Here is an 18,145-nt window from a genome sequence, read left to right as displayed (position 1 = left end):
TTGAGGTCTCAAAACATCATGTGACACCCAGACTTAGCTATTAATGACTGCTTTACCTTGATGTTTGGAGTGTATAAATTGCGTAAAGATGCTAATGCTGTGGACAGTCCTTCTGTGCTGTAAGATATCCACAGCCCTTGCAGTATTGAGGATGAAACCCCTACTTTCTTGCTCAGACCCTTAAAGAGAAAAAAAGAGAATCAGTGAACACTTTTGATTGCCATGATGAAACAACTATGTTAAATGCTCAAACACAATAAACCCCAAAGGCTAATTCACTTCTGTCTGGTTTGTGTACCTATGCACATACAGTATATGTTACATAGAGTTAACAATCACTCCCAGCTGCATGACACGAATCATAAAGCGCAAGCCATCCTCTCTCTCCCCGAATCTATATTCTTTCTCAACTAACCTCGTAATATCAGACAAGGACCAGAATCCCAATGTTAAGGAGATACAAATTCCCAACTGAATATGCTAGTTAAATATCTTAAAACAAGCATGAATAAAATAGGTTTAGCTACGTTTGAGTTTGGATTTTTAATTTGTATGCATTGAACAGAAATGCTGCCAGTGGCGAGTCATTGATTGGCTGCGGCCGACTTGCGTGCGGGTGTTCCGATGGAATGACAGGATCTGTGTTTGCAGCCTCTTTTCAGACAGTGCATTCCTGACCTTACTGCACTGTTAGGGCTAGGACACTGGTTGAAAGGCATATAACCTTCCCACAGAAAAGGAGGGAAAATAAAAGGGAATGCCACCTTTAATACTAGTGGGCATCATGCTGGGACAGCACAGGTTCAATCTGCCACTTCAATGAGTTACCAATATTAGTTGTATCATGCTAATTTGAGTCATCCTCTGGTCACTCAGATTATACAGCTCTGCCATCCGGTTATGCACACATAATAATGATGTGACATAACCTCTTCAAATCTGTTTTCATACATAGTCAAATACCTTGAATATGTGAGCTTTAAGTATGTGGTGTCCCAGTTCAATGGTCTGTTGGCGGTTTAGTTTGCCTTCTTGACGAGAGAACCAAAATGCCAGTAACGTATGGCCGCTCCTAAATAGAAAAGCAGAACTAATTTTAAAACCATGACATAGACTGGAGATAATAGTACATTATTCACGATATAGGTGGAGTCTCATTTCCTTCCAAACAGGTTCTGCCTCCACATACAATAAAGAAAAGTGATGATACTATGCAGGAAAAAAAAGCAGCCACCTAGCACACTGACCCTTTAAAAATTTGGAGCCTGGGTTGGTGGGTGATCCTTGCTGCCTGTGATATACCCAGGGTCTGAGGTTGGCCTTTCCTTGATGCTGTGGGTAGCATTCTACTCGGAACTCCTACACGGCAAGTGAGCCCCAGGTGGGCAGAGGAAACGTTTCAAGGACACCCTCAAAGCCTCCTTGATAAAGTGCAACATCCCCACCGACACCTGGGAGTCCCTGGCCAAAGACCGCCCTAAGTGGAGGAAGTGCATCCGGTGCGCGCTGAGCACCTCGAGTCTAGTCGGCGAGAGCATGCAGAAAGCAAGCGCAGACAGCGGAAGGAGCGTGCAGCAATCCAGACTCCCCACCCACCCTTTCCTTCTGGTGTCTGTCCCACCTGTGACAGAGACTGTAATTCTTATATTGGACTGTACAGTCACCTGAGAACTCACTTTTAGAGGGACTGCCTATGATGATGACGGGTAGCACACCAGCCAGATTGCAGGGATTTGAACAGAGAATCTGGGGAGAGGTGAACATCAAGCTGGGGTGGTAGCAGTGTACTGGTGGGCTTTGGAAAGGAAGGAAGGATATGGAATCAATGAAGTTTTTTTGATGAGGTAGAGGGCGGGAGTGATAATAGCAGCTCTGAAGGGCTGGGGAATGATGCTTGAACAAAGGAAAATAGGGGAAGCCGAGGTAGCTGAGTATTCAGGATGGGCGGGAAATGGGCTTGTAAACGTCTGCACGTTGACCAAGAAGTAATCACTATATGAGATGGATAAATCCCTAACTTTGCCTGATTGATCAGACCACACAAAGAAGTCATGTCCAAATGGCATGCTCCGGCTGTTTGATGGGACTTCTGCCAGAGGAATGGTGAAGAGGAATGGCTTGTTTTCAACAGAAAATAGATTTGAAGTGATTTACAAGATTACAAAAGATATTGAAAACATTTATCCAGTTAAGTTATTTACTATGGATGCTTATTCAGCACATCATAGAATGATACACATACAGAAAGTAATATATTATTTAAGCCAATAATTCGAATGCTGTGCTTTCATGCTTTTTGCGTAACACAACAAATTGTTCGCACCAGCACAATTGTAAGCATCAGTACTTGACTTTACTTCACAATTCTCTCTTAAACAGCCCAATTTTGGAAAGAAGCGTACATGGATATCCAAAAGGCGTTCGACAAAGTGCCACATAATAGGCTTGCCAGCAAAACTGAAGCCCATGGAATAAAAGGGACAGTGGCAGCATGGTGAGACGTCCGGTGGTTGTGAAAGGCTCTATATAACTCCAAGTCTTTTTTTCTTTACGAAATTGGCTAAGTGACAGGAAACAGAGTAGTGGTGAACGGTTGTTTTTCGGACTGGAAGGAGGTATACAGTGGCGTTCCCTAGGGGTCGGTTCTAAGACCACTTGATAAACATTAATGACTTGGACGTGGGTATACAGGGCATAATTTCAAAAGTTGCCCGACACAAAACTTGGAAGTACAGTACGCAGTGAGGAGGAGAGTGATAGACGTCAGGAATACATAGACAGGCTGGTGAAATGGTTGGACATGTGGCAGATGAAATTTAATGCAGAAAAGTGTGAAGTGATATATTTTGGTAGAGAGAATTAGGAAAGGACATAGAAACTAAATGGTGCAATCCTAAAGGGGTGCGTGAACAGAGAGGCCTGGGGGTATGTGTGCAGAAATTGCTGAATGTGGAAGGACAGGTTGAGAAAGCAGTTAAAAAGGCTTACGGGACCCTGAACTTCACAAATAGAGATATAGAGTACAAAAATGTGGAAACTATGATGAACCTGTATAAAACACTGGTTCGGCCCCAACTGGAGCACCGTGTCCAATTCTGGGCACCCCACTTTAGGAAGGATTTGAAGGCCTTAGAGAGGGTGTAGAAAAGATTTACGAGAATGATTCCCGGAATGAGGGACTTCAGTTATGTGGATAGACTGGAGAAGCTGGGGTTGTTCTCCTTGGAGCAGAGAAGATTCAGAGAAGATTTGATAGAGGTGTTCAAAATCATGAGGGGTCTGGACAGAGTAGATAGAGAGAAACTGTTCCCATTAGCAGAAGGGTCGAGAACCAGAGGTCACAGATTTAAGGTGATTGGCAAAAGAACCAAATACGATGTAAGAAAAAACTTTTTTACGCAGCAAGTGGTTGGGTTCCGGAATGCACTGCCTGAAAGGATGGTGGAGGCAGACTCAATCTTATCTTTCAAAAGGGAGTTGGATAAGTATCTGAAGGAAAAAAAACTTCAGGCTTACAGGGAAAGGGCGGGGGAGTCAGCACGAGCTCGACGGGCCAAATGGCCTTCTTCCAGGCTGTAACCATTCTATGATGCAATCTATAAGCCAACTCTACACGAGATGCATTTCACAACTCAGGTAGGTGTATAGTAAAGGGTTAACCTCCCAAATCCAGAACCTTCGGGACCTGACCTGTTCTGGATAAGGGATTTTTCCGGACGAGGGGTGATCACTTTAAATTGGATGGTATAGGTACTGAGCAAGGGGATATTGGGGCTGGTTGGCTTGGAGCTGGGAGTGCGGGTGAGAGATCATCGGTGGGGGGGGCAGTGGATCATGGGGTCAGGCAAGCGATTGCGGGAGTTGACAGCGAGGAAGGACTTCAATTTGTTCATGTCGGAGTTCTGCGCATGCGCCATCTGTTGGGCGGGAATGATTCTGGAGGAGGGGTGGTTCCGGATAATGGAGTTCTGGATAAAGGAGGTTCGACCTGTAATACCAATATTTCAAATATCCAGCACTGAAAACCTAGTGGGTTTAAATATTGTAGACACAAGTTTATAAATTAGGATGTTCAGAGTAAGAAAGCGAGATTCAGGCAGAAATTTTTCACTCCAAGGCTGATTCGATTGTAATTTTTATTCAACAAATTTAAGACATCAAAATAGCATGCAAACTTGTTTCAGACAACTAAAAACAGAAACATAGTAAAACCTTTAACTACATTTCCTCCCTACACTCCCCGAGAAAGTGAAGAGATACGTTAAAATTATCAACCAGCACAGTGAGCGAACTTTCTTTGATGCGAGACCTGCTGCCTGCAAAGGGAGAAAAATAACTGACCATCTGCCTTAGAGACTGTGTTATAACTAAGTGGATCATGACAACCCAGCTTAAATTTCTTTAAAGGACAGTATCCCTGATGTTTACTACAAGTAGATTTGGAACATTTATAAAAGAACGTTGGATCTGTACATCTCTGGCACCTGATATTTTGGGAAGGGTACTCACTTGAGCAACTTAACCAAAATAGAACAGGAAAGGAGTTGTACAAAGCAGAGTGTTGTGCCTACAAGTCATGAATTCCCTCCTTTCTAAATGAGCAATAATCCTAGATTCCTAACTTTATATTTGAGTTCTAAAAATTCCCATCAACATCATCGGAGTTGTGGAGTACTAACAATGTGGGACAGTGTGATAACGGATTACAAATTATATCTGGCACCTGGGAATTTGTAAAGGCAAATGTAATTCACACGACCCAACTTGAGTTCTTGATGCTGACAATGAGCAATCATCCATCACCTTTATGATTTATTTTTCAATAGGAACAAAACTATTTCCTTTCACCTTCAAATCAGGCATATACATCATATGCACCATGATGAATCTTTTTCCAGCTGCCTGCACAACTGTTGTACAAGTCATAGGCTTGAAATTAAATGTTGAATGTTTTTATTCTTGACAAAGTGTCCGAGAAAGATTAGTGCACATATTTTATGGTAATTTAAGTTTTTACTGATTATTTAAATTACAGATCATCGTAACATACTTGCTCCAGGATATAAGAAAATCTGTGAGTATTAGATGCATATTGTAATAACACTAATCCTTTCGCACAATTATGGCTATGGTTAGTCATTTGTCAAATCAAGGACAATTGTAGGCAGAATTAGTCCTCAAAAGCCAGGTCAACGTATGCCCAAGTGCCAGCTCACCCTTCTGCTCTGTAACCCATTAAATGTAAAGTTCTTGTGCTCAATTTCAAACCCGTCCGTGGTCTTGCTCCATCCGATTTTTATGAGCTCCTCCAGCACCTAAGTTTCCTCTTACATGATTGGGTCCTACGACTCTGGCCTAGTTTGCATTCCCCACAGTCCTTCACCCCACCGCAGGACCTTTAGCTGCATCAGTCCTGCTCTCTGGAGTACCCTCCTGGATAAACCCGTCACCATTAACAACCTCTCAAAACCCATCTTTTTGAGCAAACTGTGTGATCCTTTCCGAGCTCAGCAAATGTTTTCTCATTTGTTTCCATTTGTGCCTTCAGACAGTTTAACGTTAAAGATGCTATATAAATGCAAGCTGCTGTTGTTGTACATTACAGTAGCTTGCATTCTGCAAATTCATACTCTAAATTCTGTAAATCAGTATAGTAAGTTCAACAGAGCAAGCAGACAACTCAGTTCCCCCAGACTGGAGAAAAAACTTTTTGATTAACATTGTTCTTCCCTCTCAGACTCTACGGACTCTAATCGCTCTCTATTCCTGACTTTAAAAGGAGGGGAAAGGATTTGCATTTATATAGCCTCTTTCACAACTTCAGGACATGCCAAAGCGCTTTACAGCCCATGGACTTTTGAAGTGCAGTCACAGTTGCAATATAGGGTAATGTAGCAGCCAATAGCAGTTTGCACACATCAAGGTCCCAGAAACAGCAATGAGATACATGACCAGATAATCTGTTTTTTTCTTGGTGGTGTTGACTGAGGTTTAAACATTGGCCAGGACACTGGGGGAATTCGCCTGCTCTTCTTCGAGTAGTGCTACGGGATCTTTTACATCTACTCAAGGGGCAGACTGTGCCTCAAATTAATATTTCATCCGAAAGACAGCACCTCTGACAGTGCACCACTCCCTCTGTCTAGATTATGTGCTAAAGTCTCTGGAGTGGAACTTGAACCAATGACCTTCTGACTCAGAGGTGAGTGTGCTACCACTGAGCCATGGCTGACACTTTGGTACTAGGTCTCTTGTCTCTCTGACATTATTAGCTCTCATTACTTTGTATCTGACTTTAGTACTGGATCTTGTGCTTTTTCTTACATTAGTACTGTATCTCACTGCTCTCTTTCTTACATTAGTACTGGATCTTATTGCTCTCTCTCTCTGGTACTGATTCTTTCTCTCTCTCTAGTACTGGCACGCTCTCTACTCTCTCTCTCGCTGATACTGGTTCTCTCTGCTCTCTCTCCCTCGAGTACTATCGCTCTCTCTCTCGGATACTGAGAGTCAGCATGGATTTATGAAGGGGAAGTCAGGTTTGACAAATTTACTAGAATTCTTTGAGGATGTAATAAAGGGGAACCAGTGGATGTGGTGTATTTGGACTTCCAGAAGGCATTTGACAAGGTGCCACATAAAAGGTTACTGCACAAGATAAAAGTTCATGGGATTGGGAGCAATATATTAGCATGGATAGAGGATTGGCTAACGAACAGAAAACAGATAAATGGTTCATTCTCAGGTTGGCAATCAGTAACCAGTGGGGTGCCGCAAGGATCAGTGCTAGGACCCCAACTATTTACAATCAATATTAACGACTTGGAAGAAGGGACTGAGTGTAACGTAGCCAAGTTTGCTGACGATACAAAGATAGGAGGAGAAGCAATGTGTGAGGAGGACACAAAAAATCTGCAAAAGCACAGACAAGCTAGGTGAGTGGGTAAAAATTTGGCACATGGAGTATAATGTTGGAAAATATGAGGTCATGCACTTTGGCAGAAAAAAAAATCAAAGAGCAATTATTACTTAAATGGAGAAAGATTGCAAAGTGCTGCAGTACAGCGGGACCTGGGGGTACTTGTGCTTGAAACACAAAAGGTTAGTATGCAGGTATAGCAAGTGATCAGGAAGGCCAATGGAATCTTGGCCTTTATTGCAAAGGGGATGGAGTATAAAAGCAGGAAAGTCTTGCTACAGGTATACAGGGTATTGGTGAAGACACACCTGGAATACTGCATGCAGTTTTGGTTTCCATATTTATGAAAGGATATACTTGCTTTGGAGGCAGTTCAGAGAAGGTTCACAAGGTTGATTCCGGTGATGAGGGGGTTGACTTATGAGGAAAGGTTGAGTAGGTTGGGCCTCTACTCATTGGAATTCAGAAGAATGAGAGGTGATCTTATCAAAACATATAAGATTATGAGGGGGCTTGACAAGGTGGATGCAGAGAGGATGTTTCCACTAATAGGGGAAACTAGAACTAGGAGGCATAATCTTAGAATAAGGGGCCGCCTATTTAAAACTGAGATGAGGAGAAATTTCTGCTCTCAGTGGGTTGCGGATCTGTAGAATTCGCTGCCTCAGAGAGCTGTGGAAGCTGGGACATTGAATAAATTTAAGACAGAAATAGACAGTTTCTTAAACGATAAGGGAATAAGGGGTTATGGAGAGCGGGCAGGGAAGTGGACCTGAGTCCATAATCGGATCAGCCATGATCATATTGAATGGTGGAGCAGGCTCGAGGGGCCATATGGCCTACTCCTGCTCCTATTTCTTATGTTCTTATGTCTCTCTCTAGTACTGTCTCTCTCTCTCTCTTTCTCTCTCCAGTACTGGCTCTCAATGCTCTGTCTCTCTATGCTCTGTCTCTCTAGTACTGGCGCGCTCTCTCTTTCTCTCTCCATTACTGGTTCGTTCTCTCTCTCTAGTACTGGCTCTCATTGCTCTGTCTCTCCAGTACTGGTTCTCTCTGCTCACTCTCTCTCCCCAACTTCTGTTACTCACCTCCTCCAGATTTGTGTACTGTCCTAACTACTTTTTGAAACTTGATTCTCCAGTTCAGTTCCAATTTCCACTACTTTTGATTTTTCCTATTTATGCTACTTTTAGAGTATATAACACTTGTCATGATAGGTTGTGGGATAATATTTAAGCAGTATTTAAGAAACAATTAAACAGTCTTAAAAATACCCAGCAAGTTCCATGCTGAGCTTACCAGAGAGGAAAGTGGTGCCTTTATAAGAGCAGATTACAACTTTTATTTTGAAAATGAAAAAATGTTTCAGTTCATAAAATTTTCAAACGCGACTGATTCCAAAGGAAGTGAAATCTGAAGATGTTTCATGTCAGTAGCATTCACTTTGTTAATGCCTGAAGACAACCTGCCAATAAAATTAAACATGAATTTTACAGTACAGCTATCTGAACGGCTGTAAACTTTGGATAGGTTCCAACCAAGTCCTGCCATTTGGAGCAGACACGGAAAACACGGTCCAGTGCCTCCTAGTCAATACTACACATTCAAGAGTAACTCTCTCTAGATACCACAGTCACTTTCAGGCAATCTCTAGAAACATTGATATATGGGGTCAACAGTGCACTCTCTCTAGCTCACATCCGTCTTCTTTTCCAGATTCTGCTTGGGGGGTGTTAAACGGCTGTCCGACCTGAACCCGCTGAGTGGGTTAGGTTAAAATTGGAGCTTATAACTTTCTTTCCCAGGTTCTCAGAACTATGGAACTCCTTCTTTCCCTCCATTTTTCCTTCCTCCTATAACGTTAGGCTTTTAAAGCTGAGCTTGGCATCACCTCATTGGCATCACCTCACTTCCTGATTAACTTGGCCTTCCATTTTATTATTATTCACCTTAGGAAATGAGCAAAAGTTGGCCAACAACTGTAAAAAAAAGTGGCACGGACCAAAACGTTGACAACTCAAACAGCTCTGAATATAGGGCTCTGACATATAATTACAGATAGAGCAATGCAGCGTGAATGTAACAATTTATGCCACATGTATACCCAACAAATAACCACTTGTATAGCTGGAAAAGAATAAAACATATGAAAAGCATGAAGGGGTGGGGGAATGCTACTAAAATGACAACACGGAACCAGGCCATGTGACTGAAACCTGTCTTCTATTTAATGTGCAGATTTTTTTTTCTTCTGGTTCAGGAACATGCCTAGAAATCTGTAACCAACAATGCATGCTCTCGCATTTTGAGCTCCACCACTGTAATTTTGCCTTCCAAGCCAAAAATAAGTTCCATTGGAAGGGTTACAAATGTTTTAAATGTGAAGAAAAAGTCCCAAACTCCATTACTTTTACTGGAATTTCACCCAAACACACCACGTTGACTTTTAGCAATTCGTAATTTGATTCTGGCTAAATAGAGAAAACAGAAGAGATTTCAAAAGAGATGATAGTGTTGACAAATCTCATAGCAATCTTTGAGGTGGTAACAGGCATGATAATGGGGGGAAATGCAGTGGATGGAGTGAACATGTACATTAGAAGAGCCGATGTACTACACAGGAGACTGCTACAGAACATGAAGGCGTCTGGAATTGTGGTGGTGGTGGTTGGGGGGCGGGGGGGCAGGGGAGAGACTGGGATAGCAAACTGGATTTTAAAAAATTGTTAGAATGCAGAAATCAGCGAGTAGGAGATAAGGACTATTATTTCCACAGTGGTACTGGGTCGGAGTGTTCCGCAGGATTCAGTTACGGGACGAAATCGGTTCACTCTGTATAGGCCCAGACAGGGTGGTGTTGAAATTTGCAGCTGACACCCAAATAGAAGGCATAGCTCATTCTTTATAAGGCCAAAGGAAACTGCAAAGGGCTATTGATATTTGGGAGAATGGGCTAAAAAGTGGCAGATGGAATTCAATGTCAGTTAGTGAGAGGTCAGAGCAGCTAGCATCGCGAGAGCGGAGCGGCCCGGGACAACAAAGGATGACGGCAGCAACTGGGAGCAGCGGGAATCAGAGCAGCTAGCTGGTGCAGGGGCAGTAAGTAAACAAAGAAGTAAAAACAAATAAAAGTGTGACATCACAGCCAAGCGGGTAAGTGATTGGCTGGTGGATTGGTGAGTATTTAATCTTTTTCTTTTCTTATCATTGTTGCCAAATTAAGTTAATTTAAGGGTTAAGTCATGGCAGGAGAGCCCAGAACCTTGTCATGCTCCTCCTGTGCTATGTGGAAAATCAGGGACACTTCCAGTGTCCCTAACTATGTGTGCAGAAGTGTATCCAGTTGCAGCTCCTGACAGACCACATTGCGGCACTGGAGTTGCGCATGGATTCACTCTGAAGCATCAGCGATGTTGAGGATGTCGTGAATAGCACGTTTAATGATTGGTCTCACTGCAGGTAAAGGTTACACAGACAGATAGGGAATGGGTGACCATTAAGCAGAGCATGGAAGGTAGTGCAGGGGTCCCCTGCAGTCACCTCCCTCCAAAACAGATATACCGTTTGGGTACTGTTGGGGGAGATAGCCCATCAGGGGAAGGCAGCAGCAGCCAAGTTCATGGCACCATGGGTGGCTCTGCTGCACAGGAGGGCAAGAAAAAGAAAGGGAGAGCTATAGTGTAGGGGATTCTATTGCAAGGGGAATAGATAGGCATTCTGTGGCCACAATCGAGACTCCAGGATGGCATGTTGCCTCCCTGGTGCAAGGGTCCAGGATGCCTCTGAGCGGCTGCAGGGCATTCTGGAGGGTGGAGGGTGAACAGCCAGTTGTCGTGGTGCATATAGGTAAAAACCAGGATGCGGTCCTACAAGCTGAATTTAGGGAGCTAGGAGTTAAATTAAAAAGTAGGACCTCAAAAGTAGTAATCTCAGGATTGCTACCAATGCCATGTGCTAGTCAGAGTAGGAATAGCAGGATAGTTAAAATGAATACGTGGCTTGAGGAATGGTGCACGAGGGAGGGATTCAAATTCCTGGGACATTGGAAGCGGCTCTGGGGGAGATGGGACCAGTACAAACCGGATGGTCTGCACCTGGGCCGGACTGGAACCAATGCCCTAAGGGGAGTGTTTGCGAGTGCTGGTCAGGAGGGTTTAAACTAATATGGCAGAGGGCTGGGAATCTATGCAGGGAGACAGAGGGAAGTAAAATAGGGGCAGAAGCAAAAGGTAGAAAGGAGATAAGGAAAAGTGGAAGGCAGCGAAATCAAAGGCAAAAATCAAAAAGGGCCACATTACAACATAATTCCAAAAGGACAAAGAGTGTTAAAAAAACAAGCCTGAAGGCTCTGTGTCTCAATTCGAGGAGCATTCGTAATAAGGTGGATGAATTAACTGCGCAGATAGCTGTGAACGGATAAAATTTAATTGGGATACGGAGACATGGCTCCAGGGTGACCATGGCTGGGAAGTCAACATCCAGGGGTATTCAACATTCAGGAAGGATAGGTAGAAAGTAAAAGGAGGGAGAGTAGCGTTGCTGGTTAAAGAAGAGATCAACGCAATAGTAAGGAAGGACATTAGCTTGGATGATGCGGAATCTGTATGGGTGTGGCTGCGGAACACCAAAGGGCAGAAAACACTAATGGGAGTTGTGTACAGATCACCAAACAGTAGTAGTGAGGTTGGGGATGGCATCAAACAGGAAATTAGGGATGCGTGCAATAAAGGTACAGCAGTTATCATGGGTGACTTTAATCTACATTTAGATTGGGTTAACCAAGTTGGTAGCAATGCGGTGGAGGAGGATTTCCTGGAGTGTATTAGGGATAGCTTTCTAGGCCAATATGTCGAGGAACCAACGAGAGAGCTAGCCATCCTAGAGTGGGTGTTGTGTAATGAGAGAGGACTAATTAGCAATCTTGTTGTGCGAGGCCCCTTGGGGAAGAGTGACCATAAAATGGTAGAATTCTTCATTAAGATGGAGAGTGACACAGTTAATTCGGGGACTAGGGTCCTGAACTTAAAGAAAGGTAACTGATGGTACGAGACATGAATTGGCTAGGATAGACTGGCGAATGATACTTGAAAGGTTGAGGGTGGATAGGCAATGGCAGACATTTAAGGATCACATGGATGAACTTCAACAATTGTACATCCCTGTCTGGAGTAAAAATAAAAAGGGGAAGGTGGCTCAACCGTGGCTAACAAGGGAAATTAGGGATAGTGTTAAATCCAAGGAAGAGGCATATAAATTGGCAAGAAAAAGTAGCAAACCTGAGGACTGAGAGAAATTTAGGATTCAGCAGAGGACAAAGGGTCTAATTAGGAGGGGGAAAATAGAGTATGAGAGTAAGCTTGCAGGAACATAAAAACTGACTGCAAAAGCTTTTATAGATATGTGAAGAGAAAAAGATTAGTGAAGACAAATGTCGGTCCCTTGCAGTCAGAATCGGGTGAATTGATAATGGGGAACAAAGAAATGGCAGACCAATTGAACAAATACTTTGGATCTGTCTTCACTAAGGAAGACACAAATAACCTTCCGGAAATACTAGGGGACCGAGGGTCTAGTGAGAAGGAGGAATTGAAGGAAATCCTTATTAGGCGGGAAATTGTGTTAGGGAAATTGATGGAATTGAAGGCCGATAAATCCCCAAGGCTTGATAAGTACTCTGGGATACAGCCTAAGGAAGTGGCCCTACAAATAGTGGATGCATTGGTGATCATTTTCCAACATTCTATTGATTCTGGATCAGTTCCTATGGACTGGAGTGTAGCTAATGTAACACCACTTTTTAAAAAAGGAGGGAGAGAAAATGGGGAATTAATAGACCGGTTAGCCTGACATCGGTGGTGGGGAATATGTTGGAATCAATTATTAAAGATGAAATAGCAGCGCATTTGGAAAGCAGTGACAGGATCGGTCCAAGTCAGCATAGATTTATGAAAGGGAAATCATGCTTGACAAATCTTCTGGAATTTTTTGAGGCTGTAACTAGTAGAGTGGACAAGGGAGAACCAATGGATGTGGTGTATTTGGACTTTCAAAAGGCTTTTGACAAGGTCCCACACAAGAGATTAGTGTGCAAAATTAAAGCACATGGTATTGAGGGTAATGTATTGACGTGGATAGAGAACTGGTTGGCAGACACTAAGCAGAGATTCGAAATAAACGTGTCCTTTTCAGAATGGCAGGCAGTGACTAGTGGGGTGCTGGGACCCCAACTATTTACAATATACATCAATGATTTAGATGAAGGAATTGGAATGTAATATCTCCAAGTTTGCAGATGACACTAAGCTGGGTAGCAGTGTGAGGTGTGAGGAGGATGCTAAGAGGCTGCAAGGTGACTTGGACAGGTTAGGTGAGTGGGCAAATGCATGGCAGATGCAGTATAATGTGGATAAATGTGAGGTTATCCACTTTGGTGGCAAAAACAGGAAGATAGAATATTATTTGAATAGTGGCAGATTAGGAAAAGGAGAGGTGCAACGAGACCTGGGTGTCATGGTACATTGGTCATTGAAATTTGGCATGCAGGTACAGCAGGCGGTGAAGGCGGCAAATGGCATGTTGGCCTTCATAGCTAGAGGATTTGAGTATAGGAGCAGGGAGGTCTTACTGCAGTTGTACAGAGCCTTGGTGAGGCCACACCTAGAATTGTGTGTTCAGTTTTGGTCCCCTAATCTGAGGAAGGACGTTCTTGCTATTGAGGGAGTACAGCGAAGGTTCACCAGATTGATTCCTGGGATGGCAGGACTGACATATGAGGAGAGACTGGATCAACTGGGCTTGTATCCATTGGAGTTTAGAAGAATGAGAGGGGATCTCATAGAAACATATAAAATTCTGACGTGATTGGACAGGTTAGAGGCAGGACGTATGTTCCCGTTGCTGGGGAGTTCCAGAACCAGGGGTCACAGTCGAAGAATAAGTGGTAAGCCATTTAGGACCGAGATGAGGAGAAACCTCTTCACTCAGAGAGTGGGCAACCTGTGGAATTCTCTACCGCAGAAAGTTGTTGAGGCCAGTTCGTTAGATATATTCAAAAGGGAGTCAGATATGGCTCTGACTGCTAAAGGGATCAAGCGGTATGGAAAGAAAGCAGGAAAGGGGTACTGATGTTGAATGATCAGCCATGATCTTATTGAATGGCGGTGCAGGCTCGAAGGGCCGAATGGCCTGCTCCTGCACCTAATTTCTATGTTTCTATGAGGTATTGGGACTGTCGGGAAAAGTAACAACACTCTCACGAGAAATGGGAACACTGTCCGGGAACGCTGCAGGTAGCTGAGACACTGTCAGGGCACGAGGGAGGGAATGTCAGAGTTAATTGCTGCAATAAGGGAACATGCCCAGACCTCGCGCCCATTGACAGAATCAACTGCCACTCCCACTCCAATCTCCACACCAGCCTCTGAAGAGGCCCAAGCTGGGCCTTCCAAATTACCGCCTGCCCCCCACACCCCCATCAAGAAGTGCACATTACCCAAGATGTTCGAAAGAATAAGCTTGGTACCAACCCGAGAAACGTTGCGCCACCGCCTGCGGGCAGGGGTGGAGACAGCGGGCGGTCTTAGAATAAGGTGGAGGATAGATGGCTGCAGCCTTTCTTAGCTGCTGTTATTATTATTGCTGTTACTATTGTAACTGTTCTCAAATTAAAAGTTTTTTCTAAGTTATGTAAATTTACATGTTTAAAAGTTTGTAAGTGATCTTAAGAGTTTGTAAGTGATCTTAACTGAAAATTTTAAAATTTGATATAACGTTAATTAAGTAGAAACAAGTATTAAACTTTTGAATAAAATAGATTTTAAATTATAACTGAATTATTGCCATTATTTGTTCCATTAACACAACACAACATTATGGAACAGGTCCAAACAGTAAACATGGTTCATTTGGAATAGTTACCGCTGAGCCTTCAGGCAGCAAGGTGTTCACGGATAAGCTGCTGGCGCACGGCTCGAGCAATTGTTAAAGGGGCACGACGGCCTGCCCTCCTACGCCATCATGCTCCGGGTTCAAGTAGTTGCATGGCTTCCTCGTCCTCCTCCTCCTCGTCATCTACATCCTCATCATCAGCCACTCTCACCTCAGGTGGATCTTCTACTGCCAGTTGCTGCTGCTGCCTCATGATGGCTAAGTTTGCAGCATGCAGCACACAACAGTGAAGTGACTGACAATCTCAGGGGAGTATTGCAATTAGCATCCGGAATGGTCCAGGCATCGGAAACGCTGTTTCAAGATGCCAATGGTCCTCTCTATTATGCTGCGCGTCACAATGTGCGACATGTTGTATTCCCGGTCAGTTTCCGTCCGGGTATAGTGCAGCAGTCATTTGCCGAATGCAGGTATGTGTTGCATGTTGAGAAATGGCGCACACATCCCCAGATGTAGCTTGGAACGATCCAGATACATAGAATGAAAGTACAGCTGTAACCATCACTTCAACTGACAAAGCAGTCCTCCTGATGCTTCCAGGGTGCAGGTCTGCTTTTACTAACTCACAGATCTCAGTTACAACTTCTTTGTGGAAATGCAGCCTTCTCACACAGTCTGCATCACTCAGGTGCAGGTATAAACGCCTGTCTCGATATACACAATGTGGGTAAGGCCTCCTGCCCATCATCCTACTTGTTCTGAGGTTCCTCATGCGATGAGGAATCAATCATCATCTCCGCAGCACAATGTATTGCATTCTCAATGTTGCCCCCATAATTAAATTGTACCTTTGCAAGAAGCTCAAAACAGCAGGACAAGGAGTTAAAGCTTGTTTGTTCTCTCTCTTCCCAAGATCGACCACACCCAGGTCTGTGCATGCGCAATAGGCTTGCTTAGAATGGGAAGCTAGGCATTCAAATGAAGACATGTGGGGCAACGAAGTCTAATGTAATTCTTTAATATTAGATTTTTTTCAAGTACCACCCCACCATCAACTGAATATCTCCTCACCGGGCTCGAGGGTTGACCAGCAGAATTGCTCCTTTGCCCAGACACAAGGGCTCGGCAAACACCCACCCCGGGCTTCTTTTGATGCTGCTGCATAGTGTGAGGCTTCTCATGTCTTCAGTTTGGCTTCCAACACCCCGCCCCGGCTTCTTTTGAAGCCGAGCCCCAAACCTGTGTGTCTGGGCGAAGGAGCGATTCTGCCAGCCAACAATCCAACCCTTGAGCCTGGTGAGGAGATGTTTGGTGCTGACGTGACACTTGGAAAAAATCCAAAATTAAAGAATTGCATTAGACTTCCATTTTCTCCATTTTAAGTTTGAAAAAATTAAGCTTCATGATGCATATTTAATGAGTTCTTGACTCCCTCCAAAACTTTGCATAACAACAATGGCGTCTTTCTGTGCCAATTTTTTAATGTGTGCTGGTTTTTCTTAAGTGCCCAGAAGGTTTTTTGGGAGTGGTCTCATACGTCGTCCAAGGAGAAATGTAAGTTGGCCAAACTTGCATAAATGTGGAAAAAGTGGCGCAGACATCAGATTATGCCATGATGCAAAAAAAAAACTAACCTAAAAAAATCATAACTATCTGAGTTACGCTGGCACACAAACGTTGGGGGAAACTTCGATATTTTAATTTAGGCCAAAAAAGCAGCGCACGCCAAAAAAACGGCACAGATAACTAGGGAAAATTGAGCCCGTTTTTAGGTATGGAATTTCTGACCTATCGACGATGAAGGAATGACAGTCTATGTCCAAGTCAGGATGGTGTGTGACTTGCAAGGGAACATGGAGGTGATGGTGTAACCACAACATTGCTGTTCTTGTTCTTTTTGTGGTAGAGGTTACAGGGAGGGGGTGCTGTCGAAGTAACCTTGGTGAGTTGCTACACTGCATCCTGTAGAATGTACGAACTGTAGCCACAGTGCACATGTGGTGGAAGGGGTGGATATCGAGTCCAGTAGCAGGGGCACCAATTAAGTAAACTGCTCCTTCCTGGATGGCTTCAAGCTTGTCACAACTGTACCCATCCAGGAGAGTCATGATTATTCCATCACATTCCTGAATTGAGCTTTGTAGTTGGTGGAAGGCTTTTGAAAGGGTCAGGAGATGAGCCACTCGTCACCGAGCAGCGAGCCTGTATTCTGCTCGTAGCCATGGTGCTAATATGGCTAGCCTATTTCAGCTTCTGGTCAATGATGATCCCCAGGATGTTGCTGTTGGGAGATTCAGCAATAGTAGTGCAATTGAAGTTCAAGGGAGGTGGCTGGCCTTTCTCTTGTTCAAGATGGTCATTACCTGGCACTTATGTAGTTTGAATGTTACCTGCCATATGTCAGGCCCAGTCTGGATGTTATCCATGTCCTGTTGTAGGCTTTCAGGGGCTGAAAATGGTTCGGACAAGGCTTCAGAGTAACTCCTGCAGTGATGTTCTGGGGTGCTGACAATTATGACCAACTTACTCTATTGTCAGGTATGTCCAGCCATTGGAGTGCTTAAATTTTGAACCCCATTGACTTCAGTTCTGCTAAGGCTCCTTGGTGGTATACGATCAAATGCTGCCTTGATGTCGAAGGCCGGTACTCTCACCTCTCATCTGACATTCATATCTGGATCAAGGCAGTGATGATGTTTGGAGCAAAGAGGTTCTAGCCAACTTGAGCAGAGCACTGATGAACAGGTGTGCTTGATGGCATCTTATTGATGACTGGAAGCAGGCAGTAAGTGGCCAGGTTAGATTTTAACTATTTTTATCTTGTGGCTATCAAGGGCTTCCCCAGACGAAAAGCTAAATGTTCCAGAGGAAGGCAAAGGTGCTGTATGGTTTTATGTTCCTATTTCATAGGAAGTGCAAAGTTCTGAAATTTGTCAGTGACACGACATACAAATTGCAAACTTAACTTGGCTAAGATATACTGCAATCTTGGACATTGAATATAGCTTTTCAATACTGTTGGTAAGTAAATACCAAACCAAAGCAGCGATACTGTAATACACTTAAGAACTAAGCACTTAGTGTATTTTTTTTTGCTTAGCTTTATAATGGTATTGGTTGTGTTACATCGATGTTGTTTTAATAAAGTAGTTACATAGAAACATAGAAAATAGGTGCAGGAGTAGGCCATTCGGCCCTTCGAGCCTGCACCACCATTCAATATGATTATGGCTGATCATGCAACTTCAGTATTCCATTCCTGCTTTCTCTCCATACCCCTTTAGCCGTAAGGGCCACATGTAACTCCCTTTTGAATATATCTAATGAACTGGTCTCAAC

General features: G+C 43.7%; 1 protein-coding gene across 16 annotated transcripts in view; it reads right to left on the bottom strand.

The window, feature by feature from the left end:
- The window catches only part of tanc2a (tetratricopeptide repeat, ankyrin repeat and coiled-coil containing 2a), a 1,120,879-nt gene that overhangs the window by 90,671 nt on the left and 1,012,063 nt on the right, over window positions 1-18,145 (bottom strand). For all 16 annotated transcript variants that reach the window (XM_070864738.1, XM_070864743.1, XM_070864740.1 and 13 more), the window contains 2 exons: window positions 964-1,072; window positions 57-179 (listed from right to left, as the gene is read on the bottom strand). In XM_070864738.1, coding sequence (XP_070720839.1) covers window positions 57-179; window positions 964-1,072 — 232 coding nt within the window. The remainder of the gene's footprint in view (window positions 1-56; window positions 180-963; window positions 1,073-18,145) is intronic.

Source organism: Pristiophorus japonicus, chromosome 21 (assembly GCF_044704955.1).
Source record: "Pristiophorus japonicus isolate sPriJap1 chromosome 21, sPriJap1.hap1, whole genome shotgun sequence".
Taxonomy (NCBI): domain Eukaryota; kingdom Metazoa; phylum Chordata; class Chondrichthyes; family Pristiophoridae; genus Pristiophorus; species Pristiophorus japonicus.
Note: the sequence above shows the minus strand (reverse complement) of the source record. Positions and strands in the feature narration are given on the sequence as shown.